This window comes from Berghia stephanieae, chromosome 2 (assembly GCF_034508935.2).
Source record: "Berghia stephanieae isolate SIO BIC M18660-M18661 chromosome 2, UCSD_Bste_1.3, whole genome shotgun sequence".
In the NCBI taxonomy this organism is placed as follows: domain Eukaryota; kingdom Metazoa; phylum Mollusca; class Gastropoda; order Nudibranchia; family Aeolidiidae; genus Berghia; species Berghia stephanieae.
In genome coordinates, this window is record NC_088361.1 from 28227963 (window position 1) to 28246547 (window position 18585).

An 18585-nucleotide genomic window follows, 5' to 3' on the forward strand; every position below is an offset into this window, starting at 1 on the left:
GTCCAGCAGTGACGTCAGAGAATCAGATTGAGTTTCCAAAACCCCATCCCATCCCTATATTCATTTCCGCTTTCTCATCTGCTGTGTTTTGGTGTTCCAAGGCTGACTATGTCGACTATTATAAAGTTTTGTTTTCTTTGAAATGGACTCTGTAGTGAATTCTGTGTGAATAGTGGAGTAAATGTTGGACCTGTAACCATCATAAATGTACATGATGGGAAATTCAGACAGCCGTAACCTCGACAATCGTTATGACAGTCGAGGATCAGGGCTGGAGTTTCAGCGGAAACCGTCGGTTCCCTTAGCTCGATTGCCAATGCCCGATGGACATGAACTTGAAAGAAGATTTACCAAAGTTTTGGTAAGTTTTAATGAGACAAAGGTAGAAATAAAGATGTTAAATTGAATGTCTGATAATCGAGTGATATCATACCTCAATTTCCCCCATTTGACACTCATTCGTCGTTACTCTCTTGGCTTTTGGGTCAATTCCGTGTGTACATTCCACTCGACTCACAGTCACAGTACAGTAATTAAACGATCTCTCTAAAATCTAAGTAAGGCACAAGTTCTTATATTCCGTATGATTAGCCTGCTTTCTAAATAGATCGACAGATATTCTTTTTAATGGAGCACATTGAAAACGATCTGAAGCTGATGCCAACTCATAAAATTGCGTCATGACACACCGGTGCCGGTTCTGGTGGATCACCCAGGTTATAATGTTGACGTTGCTGTGGAACCATTTTCATTAATTTTACACAATTCATTTTTGTGTGAATTCCATGTCACATCGTATTAATTATTGATATTGTACTTGATCATATAGGACGGTGAAGTTCCCTTTAGTAGTTTAGTTTTAGGGATAAGTCTTGTCAATTTCAATCGGTCAACAAAGTCAGATTAGGCAGGCAAACTTGACTTGGAATTCTTCATTCAAAGATAAATCGTTTTACAATAAACCTACACCTACACATTTCAAAAACTTACATGCTTCAGCTTTTCTTGTAACTTTTTGATTCTTTTTCAAAACTTTTATTCATTTAAAAAATATGGCGTTTTTATTTTTTACTCGTTGATTTCTTGTTTACACTTGATGTTCTGAAATCAAGCTTTCTTGACATTCTTAAACAATTTTGATGTCACATTTGTTTTTTTGGGAAACTGAATTGTCATCTGCTTAAAAGTTCTGATGCAAGATCCTTATTGCTCAGTTAGTAGAGCATTCACTTCACATCAATCCCAGGTGAAGTTAAGAATTTTTCTGACCCTCCAGCCCACCCAGCAGTGATTTGGTAGCTGGGCCTGTTAGGTCTGAGTGAAAGTACTTGAGATTAGCTTTCCTATCCAAAGGATAGCAAGCAATTGCTATTGTCGTTTCAAACTAATGAAACTGGGATAAACTCCAGCTCCATGGTATTCATGGCTATGAAGGACTACTTTTGAAAATAATAAGCGCTGACTTTCATCCAGCCTTTTGGGAGGAAGAATTTACCTTAACAGTTATTGGTTAGAGAGGACAATCTGCATAGTTCATTTTGGATACAGGCTTTGGCTTGTTATTGTACAAAATATTGGTTTTACATATTTGAACATATGAAGGTGGACAAAGATTTCAAGTGGAATGAGGCTCGATTATGATAGCCACAATTGTTGTCAGAATTTTCTCCATATATTTATAGTCATAAAATAATCATGTTTTTATTCGATCAACAGTAAAAAGTAAAATTCTTTACATTGCAACAAAATACTATTTACCCATATATTTAATTACAAATGGTATAAGACTACTTACCAATTAAGTTTGCGCTTGCCGTTCCAAAGTGAGATCAGCCATTCAGATAAGGATAATTGTGTGGCGCCCGGGATAGGGCTGCTATTCAGGCACCGGGTTTGGATCAAATTTAGTCACACACCGGGGCGAGCAGCTCATGTGGCTCGTTGGCTCGATACCCGGGATGGTCTCGTGACGGTCGACCGGGATTTACACCTTTGCCCTCCCGTGTGCCTCAAGCCCCCTCACCAACTGCAAGGTAAAGATCCACGCGATGTCCGGAGGGAGACCATTACGGGAAACTGGCAAAGTAAGATCAAAGAGAGAGAGAATGGGGATACCCCTCCCATGCGCATAATGAACGGTGCCCCCGTTTCGAGCCGAAATAAGTCCCGGCAACCCTTGTACGCAGAATCCCTGACTACGGACAGAGCTGCACATACGAGATGGAAGTCGGTTTGGACGAATTCAATCCCTCGTGGGGGCGGGGACCTACACTCCTCTAAGCTTGGTGAGAAGTTGCCAGGCTTTGATACCAGTAAGAGGAGACACTGGGTAGCTGCGAATTGGCTTCGGTCGAGGAGCTGCCTAACGGCCGGTACGTTACATCAGTGGGGTCTAACTTCCTGTCCAATATGTCCACGCTGTGGGCAAGAACCCGAAACGACAGAGCATCTAGTCGAAAGGTGTGTTGTGACGATGCTACCAGGCGGGTTCGCGACGGTGCACGAATGCGGACCGGACTTTGCTGATTGGGTCGATCGTCATAACATAATAGTGTGAACCATAAGAAGCTGCTGCCATTCAGATTACATTTGCTTTCAGTATGTCAAGTAATTTTAAACACTAAGTTGCATTGTTACTGAACAGCCGCTCTGTACTCATTTGTAAGAAAATGATACTACAAAAACTATGTCTTTGTATACGTCTGTCATTTTAGTTTGGAATGTATTTTTAATGAAGTAGATACGACTTTAAATGAAAACGGTTATATTAAGTTAGAATTTGATTAAGTTTTAAAAGTGTTTTTTTATGATTGCAATTTATCAATGATAGTTGTTGGCTATTTGGGTAACTAATGTGATAGGAAATAGGACTTCACTCTTTTTATTCTCTTCATTAAGGAAGAAAAAATGAACCTTGTAAAGACAGTTATAATATCATTTCGATTTTACTATAATTTCTTAGCTTTTATGTTAGAATAGAGATTATTTATCTGAACTAAATGGTATTTAGTCATGCCTCATAATCTGTACACTTGTGACCATTTGATGATATATATATAGTAAAAGATTAAGAACTTATAGGCCTATTACAGATATATATATATTTCTTTGGTTAAATTTAGCATCTGTTCCTAACCAACGAGATGTTGCAGATCACTATGTTATGCTCTAAAGAAAAATATTTTCTTCACTTCTCTCTCTCTCTCTCTCTCTCTCTCTCTCTCTCTCTCTCTCTCTCTCCCTCCCTCTCTCTCTCTCTCTCTCCCTCCCTCCCTCCCTCCCTCCCTCCTCTCTCTGTCTCTCTCTCTTTTTTGTCTTTTTGATTCTCTCACTTTCATAAAACGTTCTCCTCATTAAAAGTAAAAGAGGTGACATCTACCTTCATTTGATCATTTTAAATTTTTCTTGCAGAAGTCTCACAGCTGATCTTATCTGTTATTGTTACTGTTACATTGGAACGTTTTAAGCCAAACCAGTTAACACTGTTCTCATAAAGTAGAAGGAGAAGCCAAAGAGTATGTGTTGGAGGTTTTAGTTGCAAATACCATTATTGTCTGGGTCCATGACTTAGACTCATCAACTCCTGGACAGTCCTTGCATGTGTTGAATGTGAGTGTACAACATTGACCCCATCGATATCTTGAATTTGTGGTTTATTTGTTAGTTGTGGGATGCATAATGGATAGCTTCCATTTATTATATTGTTTCAAGAGGAACAGTAAGAGTTTGCTTTTTAGAAGCCTGAATCGAGTGGTGTAGTACTGGTGGCCTGCCTTATTCAAATAAAAGGCCAGCGTTTCTTATCAGTACATTATATATGCTTACTGTAACTTGCCTCATCATGGCAATAGTCAAGATACTGTAAAATGGTTTTGTCATTTATACCATATTAAAAACCACAGACCAGTTTTACCTGGATACCTCTGTATAGAGCTTTTAGACTTGGTGTAGTCTCCTTCGCTCCTCCTCATCTATTAATGATTGGACCAATTTTTATAATTGAACTTGTTTCCTAGGGTGTTGCTTATCTCCAACTCTGCTTTGAATTTATTCAAATTTTTTGCTGATACTGTGGTTTCTTGTAGTTTATTCCAGTTATTTACAATTCTAGATGAAAAAAAGTTCCTTCTTTCATTTGTTTTAAAACGTTCTTTTTTCAGTTTCTTGCTGTTTCCTCGTGTCTGAATGTTCTTGTTTGGTTTAAGGAATCCTGCCTCTACCCTGTCTATTCCCTTTACTATTTTATATGTTTGGATCATATCTCCCCTTCTTCTCCTGTAATCTAAGGTCGGGAGATTTAATTCTTTCAATCTCTCACAGTATGTTTTGTCTTTTAGGTGTGTGATAAGTTTTGTTGCTCTCCTTTGCACTCTTTCCAAACAGTCTTTGTCTCCCTCAAACTTCGGATACCATATGTAGTTAGCATATTCCAGCTTTGATCTAACCATAGTCTTGTAGATGGTAGTCATGTGTTTTGTTTTCAGATTCTTGAAATTTCTTTTCACTATTCCGAGTGTTTTACTAGCCTTAGATTGAACATCTTTAATTTGCTTCTTGAAGTTTAGCTTCCTATCAATAAATACTCCTAGGTCTTTTTCCCCATTGGATTTCTGCAGGGGTTTTTCTTTCATTATATAGTTTGCTTCTCTGTTGTTTTTTCCTAGGTGAAGAACTGCACATTTATCTACATTGAACTCCATCTGCCATATTTCGGACCATTCTTCAAGCTTTTTCAAATCTTGTTGTAAGGTGTTTCTTTCTTCTTCTGTATTAGCTACTCCATAGAGCTTAGTATCATCGGCAAAGATTTTACATTTAGATGATAGATTGTCTGGCAAGTCATTGATATAAATCAGGAAGAGAACTGGTCCCAGTACACTTCCTTGTGGAACTCCACTTGTTACCAGTCTCTCTGTTGATGCTGTTCCATTCACTATCACTTTTTGTCTTCTATCTTTGAGGAAATCTCGGACCCATTTGACTGTCTGATCATTAATTTGATACTGTTCCAATTTCCTGATTAGGCGCCAGTGTGGAACTTTGTCAAATGCCTTTCTGAAGTCAAGGTATATGACATCTAAATTGTTGCCTAATTCCAGGTCTCTCGTCCAGTCATCCATTGTTTCAAGTAGGTTTGTTACTGTAGACCTTCCCGCCATGAATTGTGGCGGGAAATCCAAGATGGCGGACGTGTTTACATTTCTCTCCTGATTCAATCTTCTTGATCTAAATTCTAGAAATATTTAGGCAGTGACAATGGTACTCAATATTATTATTCAATATTGATATTGAATCTTCTCGCTCCCCTCACCAGAAACACAAAACTTGAATGAAATATCGGACATCAAAACTTGTTCATTTTCGAATTGGATTTATGTAATTTCTGCCTTCGAGAGGATTCCGGCTTGTGTGTGTACTTGAGATATCTAGTTGAGATTAGTTAGATACTTATCAGATTGGAGTGAACAACAAGATACAGTGATACAGTACAGCTAAGACTTAGATAGATCTATTCATTTAACAAGTAAGAAGATGAGCTTAAACAGCAGTAGTAGGAAAGGTAGATCTGGCAGTGCCAGTACTAGTAGTGGCAGTAGTAGGAAAGAAAGCCCTGCACCGATGAGTACAAATAAGGCAAAAGCAAAAGCTGAGACTGAGACTTGCGGAAAATGTGAATATGTATGCAAAGAGACTGAGAAATGCTTACAGTGCGAGCTCTGTGACCAGTGGTTTCATACTTTGTGTGAAAAGATAGATGATGACACCTATCAACTGTTGAAGAAAGACTCAGAAAAAGAATGTCCGCTGCTGCATTACTACTGCTCTAAGTCCTGCAACAAAGTGGCCTCAAAGTTCTTGGGCAATTTCATGCAGCTTGAAAAGGAAATAGATAAACTCAGGAAAAAAGTAGAAGACGTAGATAAAAGTGTGAATATCATTCAAAAGGTGAATTCACAGAGGAGATGATAGAAATAGTGAAATCAACAGCAAAGGATGAGATAGAGGCCTACCCTATGTCTGAGGCGAGTGAGATTAAGGAGAGACTCAAGAGAAGTACAGAAGAAAAGTCAGATAGAGTAAGACAAGATATAAATGAAATGAGGAAAATCAATGAAACTGAGGAGAAGAAGCAGGCAATGGTGAAAAAGAACCTGGAACTAGAAGAGGAGAGAAATGAAAGGGCTAAGAGAGTGAAGAATGTAATTATGTATGGCATACCAGAAGCTAAAGATGGCGACAACAAGGAAGATATAAGAAAAGCCCAAATGGTACTCAAAGAGTTGCAGGTTCATGGAAACAAAGACAGCCTCAACCCTATAGAGCAAGTGATCAGATTGGGCAGAAGAGAAGATAGACCAAGACCCATGAAAATAAGTCTGATGTCAACGGATCAGCGTAACACCTCTCTTAGGAACAGCAAACAGTTGAAAGACCATAAACGGGAATGCTTACAAAAGGTGTATATTGGAGCTGACCAAACAATTATGCAAAGAGAGCAGGCCAAGGAGTTAAGAGAGGAGCTGAAGAGAAGACGAGAAGCAGGGGAAGATGTAGTCATATATAAGAAAAGGGTCATTTTCAGGGAAAAGTTTAGTGAACAAATAAGAAAGAGAGACAGCGATGTTGGAGGAAATGACTGGGACTGGGATGAGGAATGACTATATTGGAAACGTGTCAGGCCAATTGCCCAAAATGTTTCTGAGCAAGGACTCGAAGACAACAAGAAAATTCAAAAAAGAGAAGAACCAGTAAATGATAAGGAGGGGCAGCACGTGAATATGAAAAATACCCTGAAGTTCATGTACACGAACGCAGACAGTGTGATGAATAAGAGAGAGGAGCTAAAGGCTATGGCAGAAGAAGAAGATCCAGATGTAATAGCAATAACAGAAGCTAAGCCAAAGAATGCAACAACACACCCAACCATAGCAGAGTTAGGTATTGAGGGATACACTATAATAGCTAGCAGAGATTTTGAAACTTCCGGCAGAGGAGTATACTTATTGGTGAGAGAGAACCTCAAGGTTAACCCCATAGAGGAACTCACAGATCACGACTTTAGGGAGAGCGCTTGGTGCTCGATTGGAGTAACTGGACAAAGTCAGATACTAGTAGGAGTGATTTATCGGAGCCCAAATAGCACAGGAGAAAATAATGAGAGAATGTTGGAGATGATAAGGAGAGCATCACAAAAAAAGCATTCAGAGATAATTATTATGGGAGACTTCAACATGCCGGAACTGGAGTGGAAAGGGATGGACGAACCAAAAGAGGGAAGCCTGGAGGAAAGTTTCATAGAAACCATTGAAGATTGCTACCTACAACAGATAATAAAAGAACCCACGAGACAGAGAAAAAACCAAAAGCCCAACGTATTGGACTTGATATTGATGGAGGAAGAAAATGACATAATCGACCTAAGACTGAGCCACCCACTGGGAAAAAGCGACCATGCGACCATATTCCTAAAACTGAGGGCGACATCAGAGACTGTAGATGAAAAACTGACACTCAGATATAGGAAGGCTGATCTAGATAGTATGAAAGAGGAACTGGGGCATATCAAATGGGAGGAAATACTAATCGAGGACACCGTAGGAAACAACTGGAGTAGATTTACCAGAGTACTTAACCAATGCTTCGAGAAAAACATCCCGAAAAGCAGAGGGAACCGGTTTGGGAGAAGAAATCAACCTTGGATGACGCAGGAAGTGAGAGAGGCATTACGGAAGAAGAAGGCAGTAAATAGAAGATACTCTAGAAGCAAAAAGGAAGAGGATTGGGACAAATACAAAAGAGTGAGAAACGCAACTACTAAAATAGTCCGACAAGCGCATCAAAAGTATGAGAACAAGATAGCAGAGGAAACGAAAGAAAATCCTAAAGTATTCTGGAGTTATGTAAACAGTAAAATGAAGACAAGACAGGGAACCTGTGACATAAAAAAAGAAGATGGCACTTGGGCATCTGAAGATGAAGACAAGGCAGAGGTGCTAAATCTCTTCTTTGCAAGTGTCTTTACAGTGGAGAACCAGAAAAACTTGCCAGATATTGCTAAAAGAAGTAATATAGATACTACACAATGGCCGATTACTGAAGAGAGAGTAATGAAGAGACTACAAAACCTAAAGGAGAGTAAATCACCTGGACCTGACAAACTTCATCCTTACATCCTAAAAAACTTAGCAGAGCAGCTAGTAGAACCCCTAACCAAGATATTTAACCAGTCGATGAAAGAAGGAAGACTGCCAAGGGAATGGAAAGAAGCTAACGTCACAGCCATATTCAAGAAGGGAGACAGAAAAAATCCAGAAAACTACAGACTGTTTTTTTTTTTTAAGTCAATAACTTACAAACTGCTAGAATATATAGAATACAGTAATGATTTGAACCACCACAATCTCGAAACATTAAGCAAAACTGGTCAATCTGTTTAAAAGTAAAAGTCTCTAATCAAGCAACTATATCATGAGTTTGTAAAGAGAGAGGAGCTGTGTGGTGATGCTCTCTCTTGATCCATCTTGAACATTTTTTTGATTTGAAGTAAGTTAAATTTTGAGATAGATTTGGTGCTACATATATTTCCATCAATTCCATTGAAATTAATTTCCATTCCATCAAATTTGTCAGACTCCCCCTTCCCCCTACTTCCATGTGGTTCCTTGTTCTTGTCCTAATCTTAGAATGAGACAATATCTTGTTAATTTGGTCACTGGTTCTATTTATTTGTTCTTTTTCTTTCTTAGGAATGCAGTAGAGATGTTAAACTCTTTCTCGGAAAGGAGATTTTAAAAAAATAATCGTTACAAAACATTTTTGTTTTGTTTTAAGTGATATTGGGCAGTGGCTTAAGATTTTGGTTGTCTCTTCTGGGACTTGGCCTCAACGGCACCCATTGCATTATGGGATCTGACCCTATTTTTTCAGCTTGTACTCATTGTTCTACTTTTTCTTCGAGTTAAAAAAAAATGCAGGCTGTGCAAATAGACTAGGTCTTTACTTTCATTTGCTCCAGTAGCTGATGGGACCTAATAGTGATGCAAACGCTTTAAAACCATCCACAAACAATGCATATATGATATTTTCCATTGGGATTTCAGTGGTGGGTGTTAGATCTTTTAGAATGTATGGACTTTTTGATGTATGTTACTTAAATATTTTATTGTTTTTTTCACAGACCTCTATGGACTTGCCTCCTGACAAGGCCAAGGTATTAAAAAGTTATGACGATGAAAGGAAATGGGAGTTAATTTGTGATCAGGTAATTTTGTAATGATTTGGAATTGATTTTATTTACGGTGCAAGAAGACCTTCAAATTTAACACAATTTGTCTACAAAATTATAAATTATCCTTCTTGAATTTTTATCAGTTAACACTTCACAATTAGAATTGAATGCTAAGATAAGGTTTGTTCACATATATTTAATTTTCCATCCTTGGAATCGGGAATTTGTGACAAATTCACTGGGCACCATGCAATGGGTACCAGAGAAAATATCAATGATCTTGAAGAATCATCACCATTCATAATAGTATTACTAGTACCATCATTATCTGTAAAATGTCTTTGAATCATAACTTATGTCATCTGATTGTTTGACTTTTTTCTACATGTGCTTTTCTTCAGGAAAGAGTTCAAGCCAAAGACCCTCCACATGTTTATCTTAATAAATTGAAAACATATTTAGACCCCAAAGCCACACGCAGCTCTAGGGTAAGTTTTTTTTTTTTTTTTTTTTCCTCATAGTTTAAACATTCCCTAGTATAATATAAAAATATTTCTGTTTTTATTATTTTTTTCCACAGCACACTTTCAAGTACAATGAACAACTCATATTTCTTATCAAATAATATTTTAATTATCATCAATTGGTTTATTTACTTTTTATTGTAAGAACCATGAGAGGGTTTGTAATGTCTGATCCTGTGTTACTATAATTGTCCTTGTTTTTACTTTTGCCTATACTGTTTGGTCGTTTGTGCTCTTAATAAGTTATAACTGAGTTCAGAACTCAGATGAATGTCTTGGAGCTACCTTAACACCTGCTTTTCTATTCGGGGGATAAATTATTGCTCTCTTTTCTGTCTCCCCTTATGTGATGTTTATCTCCTTCCAAATACCCTTCACCCTTGTTTTGGTTTGATATTATTTGATTATTTACTGGGAAGGATATGTTTGTTTGATGTAAAATGATATGGTAGATGATATTTGTTGATTGTGTGAGGGCGGATAAATTCTTGATCACTAACAAAATACACTTTTATTAATTTCATTTTGGCCAGAATAGTTTTTATTGGAATAGCAATTGTTTATAATAACCCCAATTCTCGACTTCTTTGAAGCTTCACATTTAAGACATTTTGACAAGTTTGGGGAATTTTTGAAAAAAGAATAAGTGTGGGAACCCTGGACCTAAGAATTTAATAACATTTATTTCACCTTGTAAACAGTATGCATTTATCACAACTTTTTTCTTTTTTTTTTAGATACCGTTACAATATTTATCTACATATGTTTGTTTGTTTTTTTTGGTTTTTTTTTTGTTCTTGTAGAACTGGGAGTAACATTCATCTTTTTACCAAGTGGCATTGAGCCGGTTTGGTGTGCCTCCTCTCCCTCCTTCCTGTAGCTCTGACAGAGCACTTTAAAAAAAATGTTGTCTGAATAAATAATAATCGATTAAAATACAATGCTGAACTTGGTCTGGTCTTTAGATTTGAAATCCATTAGTGACATTTAAAAGATACGGCATGGTTTACAGGCATACTCAAACAAAAACACGGAGAGGGGCCATTTGGCTCAAGTGGAATAGTGGTGTGCATATTATTAGGTATTTGTCGTGTTTAAGCATTGTAGCTGTTCATTGGCAAAACACCTTTTTTCACTCTGGTCACAGAGGTTTTAATCCTCATATTTACCCCAAATTTGTACCAAAAGAGAAAAGAATCTTAATCCAGACATTTCCTTAGAACTTCTTGGATTTAATACATGAAACAAGTAGGGGTCATATTTTAATCTATTGATATATTATGAGTTAAAAATTTTCAGGCCAAATGACAACAAGGTATTTTGCATGTGTACGGCAGAGTCTAGGTGACGGCGACGCCCATAATTGCTTGTCAGGCATCAAAATGTTTTTTTCTTTTTTTCATTAAAGCAAGTATTTGCAAACACTATAATAATAGTATATGAAGGGAACATGGTGAGTGCAATGCCCATTTCATTCAACAGGGAAATATTTGGGTTTTTTTAATAGTTTAAAAAAAAAAACCAACTCGCACTGAACCTTCTGCAAATAGTACTTTGCTACTAGGATGCAGATGCAGAGAGTGGTAGTTGGTTATGGTGTGTTACATCAGTTACGTGATAAAGTAGAATTGCAGAGCAACGTTTTTAACAATATAAGGAAAATATCAAAAGTTGTATCATATCTTAATGTAGCTTGTTTAGACGGTTTCACAATGTTAAAATGTCACATTCGCAGAATCACCGAATCGTGGGTTTTCTTTCTTTGGTGTGTGTGTGTGTGTGTGTGTGTGTGTGTGTGTGTGTGTGTGTATGTGTGTGAATTTGTCTGTGATATTAGTTTAAACATTATTTAAGATAGAAGCTGGTGTCTTGCTTAAGTTATTGAGATGGGAGAGATGTGTGTAGGTGTGTCTGTGAGTTGGGGGTGTGTATGCAATTGACTCATTATGACAAGGGTTTGTGAGTGTCTGGATTTGCACCCATCTTCAGTGCAGTTATTGACATCTTTTTTTTTTTTCTTTTTTTGTTTTGTTTTATTTATTGGTTTAAAAACACCAAACAAAATATCAAGCCATTAAAATGATGATATAGTTAAAGTGATCTTAAGATTTAAAAAAAAAAGATGAGTTTGATGGAGATTGTGGTGGTTGTAATGCTAATGGTGATAGTTGTGATAGCAGTATAGCTGGTTTTAAAAAGCTTGAGCATCTATATAGGGCAATACCCACTAAAACATGTTGAAAGCGCTTTACATGGGGATCCCTAACCAACAGCAACACAACATGTAGGACGAGAATTGAAGACAAGTTATGCAATATTACAATTTTTCGGACAGATACAACACTGATAACGACCAGGTTCTCATTTTACATCTGAGAATGGTGGAATAATGTGAGTAAAGAGCCTTTTCCAAGAACTCAACTATATGCCGCTCAGAGCGGGACTCGAACCCTGGACCTTCTGCTCCGAAGGCAAGTGTCATACCACAAGACCACAGTGCCGCACACAGTAGTAGTAGTAGTAGTACAGTATTTATTCATCTTGGTTAGGTTGGGTGTCAACGAGTAAGAGTAGCAATGTGCCACTTGAATAATGTATTAATTGGTAGTCACTTATCAGGAGAGTGAAGGCCACTATTGCGGTATGGAGATAAAATGTTGAAGGTTGTTTTAGCAAGGATGGACCCTCAGGCTTGCCAACCCGAATAAAATTGCGTATTTTAATACCCCAGAAATGCGTATATACATTCACTAAATGTCTGTCTGTTTGTCTATAATTATTATTATTATTATTATTATTATTATTATTATTATTATTATTATTATTATTATTATTATTATTATTATTATTGTTGTTGTTGTTGTTGTTGTTAAAAATTCATTCCGCATGAAATTTGAAAATGGAATACAATTGAGAATACAGTATTGCTTTACATTATTTGTCTAAACCTTCATTGATCTTGATTATACATTTCTTTCAGCAAACTATGTGTCTGGCCATTCACACAGTGGTGTGTAGACATTTTTTTCTTTAACCTTTATGATGTATTGCGACAGATGATGTGGATTTTGTTGTAAAAAGATTTTTTTTTTCTTATCGTTCATCTTGGATGAACATCACATTATGAGCATGCCCTTGTCCTCGTGAGCGGCAGTGTGTCTTGGTTTGCTTTGCAGTCATTTTATTATTTTTATGAAATTTAGCCGGGGAGACGCTTTAATTGTGTCTTGACGAGTTATGCAATCTGCAGTGTACTTGATAATGAATCTGATGGGTTCATCACCTTCTTGTCTTGAACATCATTTTCTGTTTTTTTTTTCTACTTTCATGGTTACACGTGTTTCTCTTCTTTTCACTGGATGAAGGCTATAATGTTAAATCTTTTTAATTGCTCTAGTCATTTACTACCTACTACTATGATAGTGGGTATGTCCCCCACTCATCCTTTATGAGCGGCTTTGGGATTAGTTAAAGTCGCGTCGTCCATAACTCACTACAGACCCATTTTCTTTTATGCTGCCCTCCAGATGAAGGGATGGTTGGCGCACTATAAATCTATATTCTTCTTATTATTATTATTCCACTTCCTATTTGGTGCTGCCATGGCATTTTCTGGGATTTGTTGTAGGAAAGGATGCAGTAAGATTTTCTAGCAGATAGCAGTGCCTATACTTTTCTCAACCATGATCAGAGCATAATATGAGCCACCGAGAAACACTCTTATTTCCCCACATTCCCATTCTCCTGTCGCTACTATAGTGGGTTGACTTTCGAAGCTATTCCTTCTCCTGGGATATAATTCTCCTCTGCCTCTTTCCAAAAACCTCCGTGACCTCTTTCTTGTTATAATTCTCTGCAGATTCCAACCCCGTGCCTTTTAATTTTTCTTTTCCTTTCTCCTCCTTTTCCTTTCTCCTCCTTTTTGATGGGGGGGGGGGGGGGGGGGGGGGGGGGGGGGTAAATTTGATAGTGGTATCGGTCGTCTTGAATTTGTGCGTGCTCAATCAGCCACCTTCGTGTCCCTCCCTCTAATATAATTTCTCGTTGTTGGCGATATTCTGTTCATCTCTATACTTCCTCTTTTGTAATCTTATCAGTCCCGATAAATTCGTTGTTATCACATCTCCATTTTTTAACACAAACAAACAGTACCACATACTCAAGTCCTGAATTGAATGTGGTACATTATTATCTCTCGTTATCCCCGAAGGAGCACAGTTACTAAAACCTATTTTTAGTGTCTTCGTTTTATTTTGCTTATATTTTTGTTTGTTTGTGTTTTGTTGTTTATAAACTGATGACACATGTGTTTAAAAAACAAATAAAACTATTTTTTTCTTCTCTTCAGTTCCTTTGTATTGTATTTGATCATCCATCCATGACAATCGGCAATAGAAAATTAGAGTTAATAATCACTGTCAGCTGGGGCACACGCAGTACGCAGTTACATCATTATGCTATACATTGATTGTCATGTTGACATAGCCCTTCTAATTATTTCCAAAATTGGAAATAAAAGTAAACTGTTAAAAGAAAGAGAAAAAAATCAATAGGTTAAAAAAAAAAAAAAAAAAAACTTAAAGAAAGAAAAGGCTTGTTTGCCGCTTGTATCAGCTTTTATCGGTGTGTCAAACCCTGGTATAAACTTCAAATGGGACACCCTCTTAACACTCAGGGTAGAATTGTGCGAACGGATAGCGGGGCAGAGCGCATGTTTGTCGTGTTAATTGTCATGCAAATAACAGTTGGATGGGCTTTAAGGTGTCAAGGTTCAGTGTCAAAAATTTACATGCTATCTTTTGATGAGAGCGAGTAGGACTTTCCTCCTTGTCACGCGGATGGATGGGGATAATGTTTATCGTGTTTTGGTGTTAGTGTTTTTTTTTTGTTAGTTTGTTTATTTTTACTCTCTCTCTCTCTCTCTCTCTCTCTCTCTCTCTCTCTCTCTCTCTCTCTCTCTCTCTCTCGTTCTGTTTTGTAAATTTCGTGATTTGTTTTATTTCTACCTCCTATACTACTCATCGTAACGCAGGCCTGTCTACCTCCACGAACCAACCATGCATAAAAATACGTTTTTTGGGGTTTTGTTTTTTTTTTTTTTGTTTTTTTTTTTTTGGGGGGGGGGGGGGGGGGGGGGGTCTTAACAACAGACAGCAAGCAGCATGTTTAAAACTAAATAAAATCGGATGACAAATATAATTGATGCCGAAGTACATCTTATAAATATATTTAAGATTTTTAAGCATTATAATTTAAAACTTTTGCTGGAGGTTTTCTTTTTCTTTCTTTTTTTGATTTTTTTTTTGGTGTGTGTGTGGGGGCGGGGGGCGTTAAAATTGGAGTGTCTAGAGAGACTTTTTGATTAATTAAAAAAACAAAAACCAACAAACTTTTTTTTTTTTTCATTTGTTCTTTCTTTCTTTTTTTTTTTTCATACCCTGAGAATTTATTTTTCTGGCCCAGTGGCGTCTAGTTTTTTTGTTAAAAAATTCATGTAGACAAGTCTTGTAACAGTTGTGATGTAATGTATGCAAGCGGTAATGCCTGGCAACGTAAGAAGGCGTTTAAACTGTGTCAATGTTTTTGTTCTTTTTATTGAATCTTTTAAACATTTTTTTTAGTTTTTGGAGGTTTGTTTCTTTTTTTTTAAAATACATATTCTTCTTCTTCTTGTTCTTCTTCTTCTTCTTCTTCTTCTTCTTCTTCTTCTTCTTCTTCTTCTTCTTCTTCTTCTTCTTCTTCTTCTTCTTCTTCTTCTTCTTCTTCTTCTTCTTCTTCTTCTTATTTTTATTCTTATTCTTATTCTTATTCTTCTTCTTCTTCTTTTTCTTCTTATTCTTATTCTTATTCTTCTCTCTCTCTCTCTCTCTCTCTCTCTCTCTCTCTCTCTCTCTCTCTCTCTCTCTCTCTCTCTCTCTCTCTCTCTCTCGTGGAAAACGACAACTTATCACCAAACGTTTTTATGTTGTACTTGACTATTTGTGGATTATTATGTACTTACGAAGTCGATTCAATTATATGCCAACGCTAGCTTTTAATTTTAAACTTTTTATTTTTCTGTGCTTCCCTTTTTTTAAAAAATGTCTTTGTGAGTTTGTCTCTATGTGTTTATTTGTTGCATGTGATGATAAGTGATCTGCTGATGTTATTTGCTAAAAATGTTCTAATCGTAGACGTTCAACATTATTGTCGCTTTGGGCTCGAGTGGTGGGACATTCGGATTGTAACCTGTAGGTTCCGGGTTTGAGCACCTTTATGGAAGGCGCAAAGTTTAATATTGACTCTTTTGTCACTTATGTGCATCATACTTAGATGCACTTTTATTCGGTAACGGCGTTACCTTTGTTGGGGGAAGAATTGTTAGGGTGCCGTAACGGGCATTATGCCTAATCTACTTGTCAAACATTGCTGTTTAACTTGGGTCCCCTTTAAAGCGCTTTATGCACTTGTAGCGGATATTGCACTAAATAAAGGTTAAACGTTACCTTGTTTAAGACATTATGTTAGAATGTGTAACTCGTATCACTAATAAAGTTCATATTCTTATCGTCTTTACTTTTGTTTGCATGGGTGGATTGGACTTGCTGTTTTGTCGTCGTCGTCGTATCCTCACCATTCCACCACCACCTCATCATCATCATCATCATCATCGTTGTCGTCGTTTTCTTAGTTGTGATGTTGCTGTAATCACCATCATCATCATCAGTATCACCAGCGTCGCCGTTTTCATTGTTGTTGATGCTGTTGTTATTTTACCATTGATATTTTGTTTGTTGAAGGTCCACTTTCACTCCCACATATATTTTTCAACAGATCGGCTAGTATTCTTGAATACACATGTTAATGATATTCAGTCTAACCGTCTGATGTTGAATGTTAATTTTTACGTTTGATTTTGATGGCTCATCGCAACCAATAAATTCCCCTGCCTGATTCGTGGTATGGAAAATGGGATAATTTCTTGCTTCATTAGTGCATTTTCTCGTATTGGAACACACATAAACACACACACACACACACACACACACACACACACGAGAAAAAAAGTCGAGCAATGTTGATCATAACACTAGATAATTGGAGATTGCAAATAATATGTGTCCTTTGGCAGTGGGTTTTATACGAAATAACTCAATTCGACTCGGGTGTGAATGTATAAGACACTTAAAAGGCAACGGGTTCTGTATGAAACTGACATGTTCATAAAGATAATAATTATAGCTTTGTGAAGCGCCCTGACCTAGCCCGATGAAGTCGTGTAAATGCGCACATTAATTATTATATTTTAAAGAAAGATTTGCTTAATAGTCATTTCACAACTGGCCGCCGAATTTGGACAAAATATTATGGTACCGTATGAAATGGACATGTTATTCATATTAAGATAATAATTGAAGCAGTATAAATGCGCGCATTTATTATTCTATTTTTTAAAACGATTTGTTTAAAACTCGTTTCACACCTGGTCGGTCTCTGTAGCTTCAAGCTCCACTTCTGCTACCATTCTGCCGAATTCTGACAAAATATTAATTTTTACGAGATTTGGTCAAAATATTTTTACTTAAAGATGATTAAGATGACAGTAAACTTGCCGGACAGTTCAAAGAAATTTCAGGTCTAGGACTTTTTGACAAGTTCAATGTCATCTTAATCGATTTCGAGTTGGAAGTAAACGTTTTCTTGCTAAAATGGGGGGAAAAAACCCGCACCTGTTTTGTCAGTGTGCGCCAGTTTCTTTGAACACTCGAACCATCTGTAGTTGTTGCGGAGTTGTGATTAATGTCGAATGTTAGAACATGCGTGAAATAATGATGTGTTATGATTTATGACGTGGCTACTCACACTCCACTTCTATACAAGCTTAGCGGTGGCCATGTAACGCATTTTCAAGTGCTCTCACTCCACGCAGCACTCCGAAAATTATTATTAGAACTAGTAGGCGTGAGGAGGGAACTATTATAATTTGATGATTATTTTATATATATATATATAATGTCTCCACCGCGAATGTCTCTGAATTTTCTGATCGCGTATTTTGTCGTTGATTTTTGTTATTATTATTATTATTATTATTATTATTATTATTATTATTATTATTATTATTATTATTATTATTATTATTATTATTATTATTATTATTATTATTATTATTATTATCTATCGTACTCTGGAAAAAAACACCCCCCCCCCCCCCAACAAAACACGTTTTAAACATTTTGGCCAGAATGCTCGTCCTTCGTATCGATCGATCGATTAACATAATCCTGACCAAAATTTATAAAGCGTGTTTTTCTCAGACTTCGCTGGTACTTTTTCTTTCAGTTCACCCAAATGGATTTGAACTGAACGTATTGTTATATAACTAGTTCGTTTTAATTTCGTATTCTTGTATGCTTTTTATTGTACTCGCTATCCTTGGTGCAAAATCTGCTGCTTTATGCGGAATTTATTATACATTCAATTTCGTTTGAATACAGAGAAAGACGTTCGGTTTGTGTAAACCAATATATTTTATAAACTAAATAATTCACATGGATTTGCATTCATTTTACATTTGCAACACGTGTATGTGTTTGATTATATTATAATTCATTTTACCTTATTTATCGTTGCTGATGTTATTAGTCTTTATCGGTTTCCTCTGCTGTCTTTGTTATAATTGAAAGATTAGCCATACTGACAAAACACTTTTCTTTCATTTTGGCTATTTAAAAAAGAAAAAAAAACCCCAAACAAATAACGTTAATAACAAACAAAAAAACGAAAACAAAAACAAAACAAACTTCGTTCATATCATTCGATTTTTTAAAAGAACTCCAACCTGGCAAATAC

At 36.6% G+C, this 18585-nt stretch overlaps 1 protein-coding gene across 3 annotated transcripts in view; it reads left to right on the forward strand.

Annotated features, from left to right (window-relative positions):
• LOC144964637 (formin-like protein) overlaps window positions 1-18585 on the forward strand; it is a 49499-nt gene continuing 30914 nt past the window's right edge. The window contains exons 1-3 of one of the 3 annotated variants that reach the window (XM_078899124.1): window positions 1-361; window positions 9179-9262; window positions 9631-9717. In XM_078899124.1, coding sequence (XP_078755250.1) covers window positions 206-361; window positions 9179-9262; window positions 9631-9717 — 327 coding nt within the window. In that variant the 5' untranslated portion in view covers window positions 1-205. Of the gene's footprint in view, window positions 362-9178; window positions 9263-9630; window positions 9718-12738; window positions 12764-18585 lie in introns of those variants that run through there. The other 2 variants (XM_078899123.1, XM_078899125.1) reach the window with 2 other exon arrangements.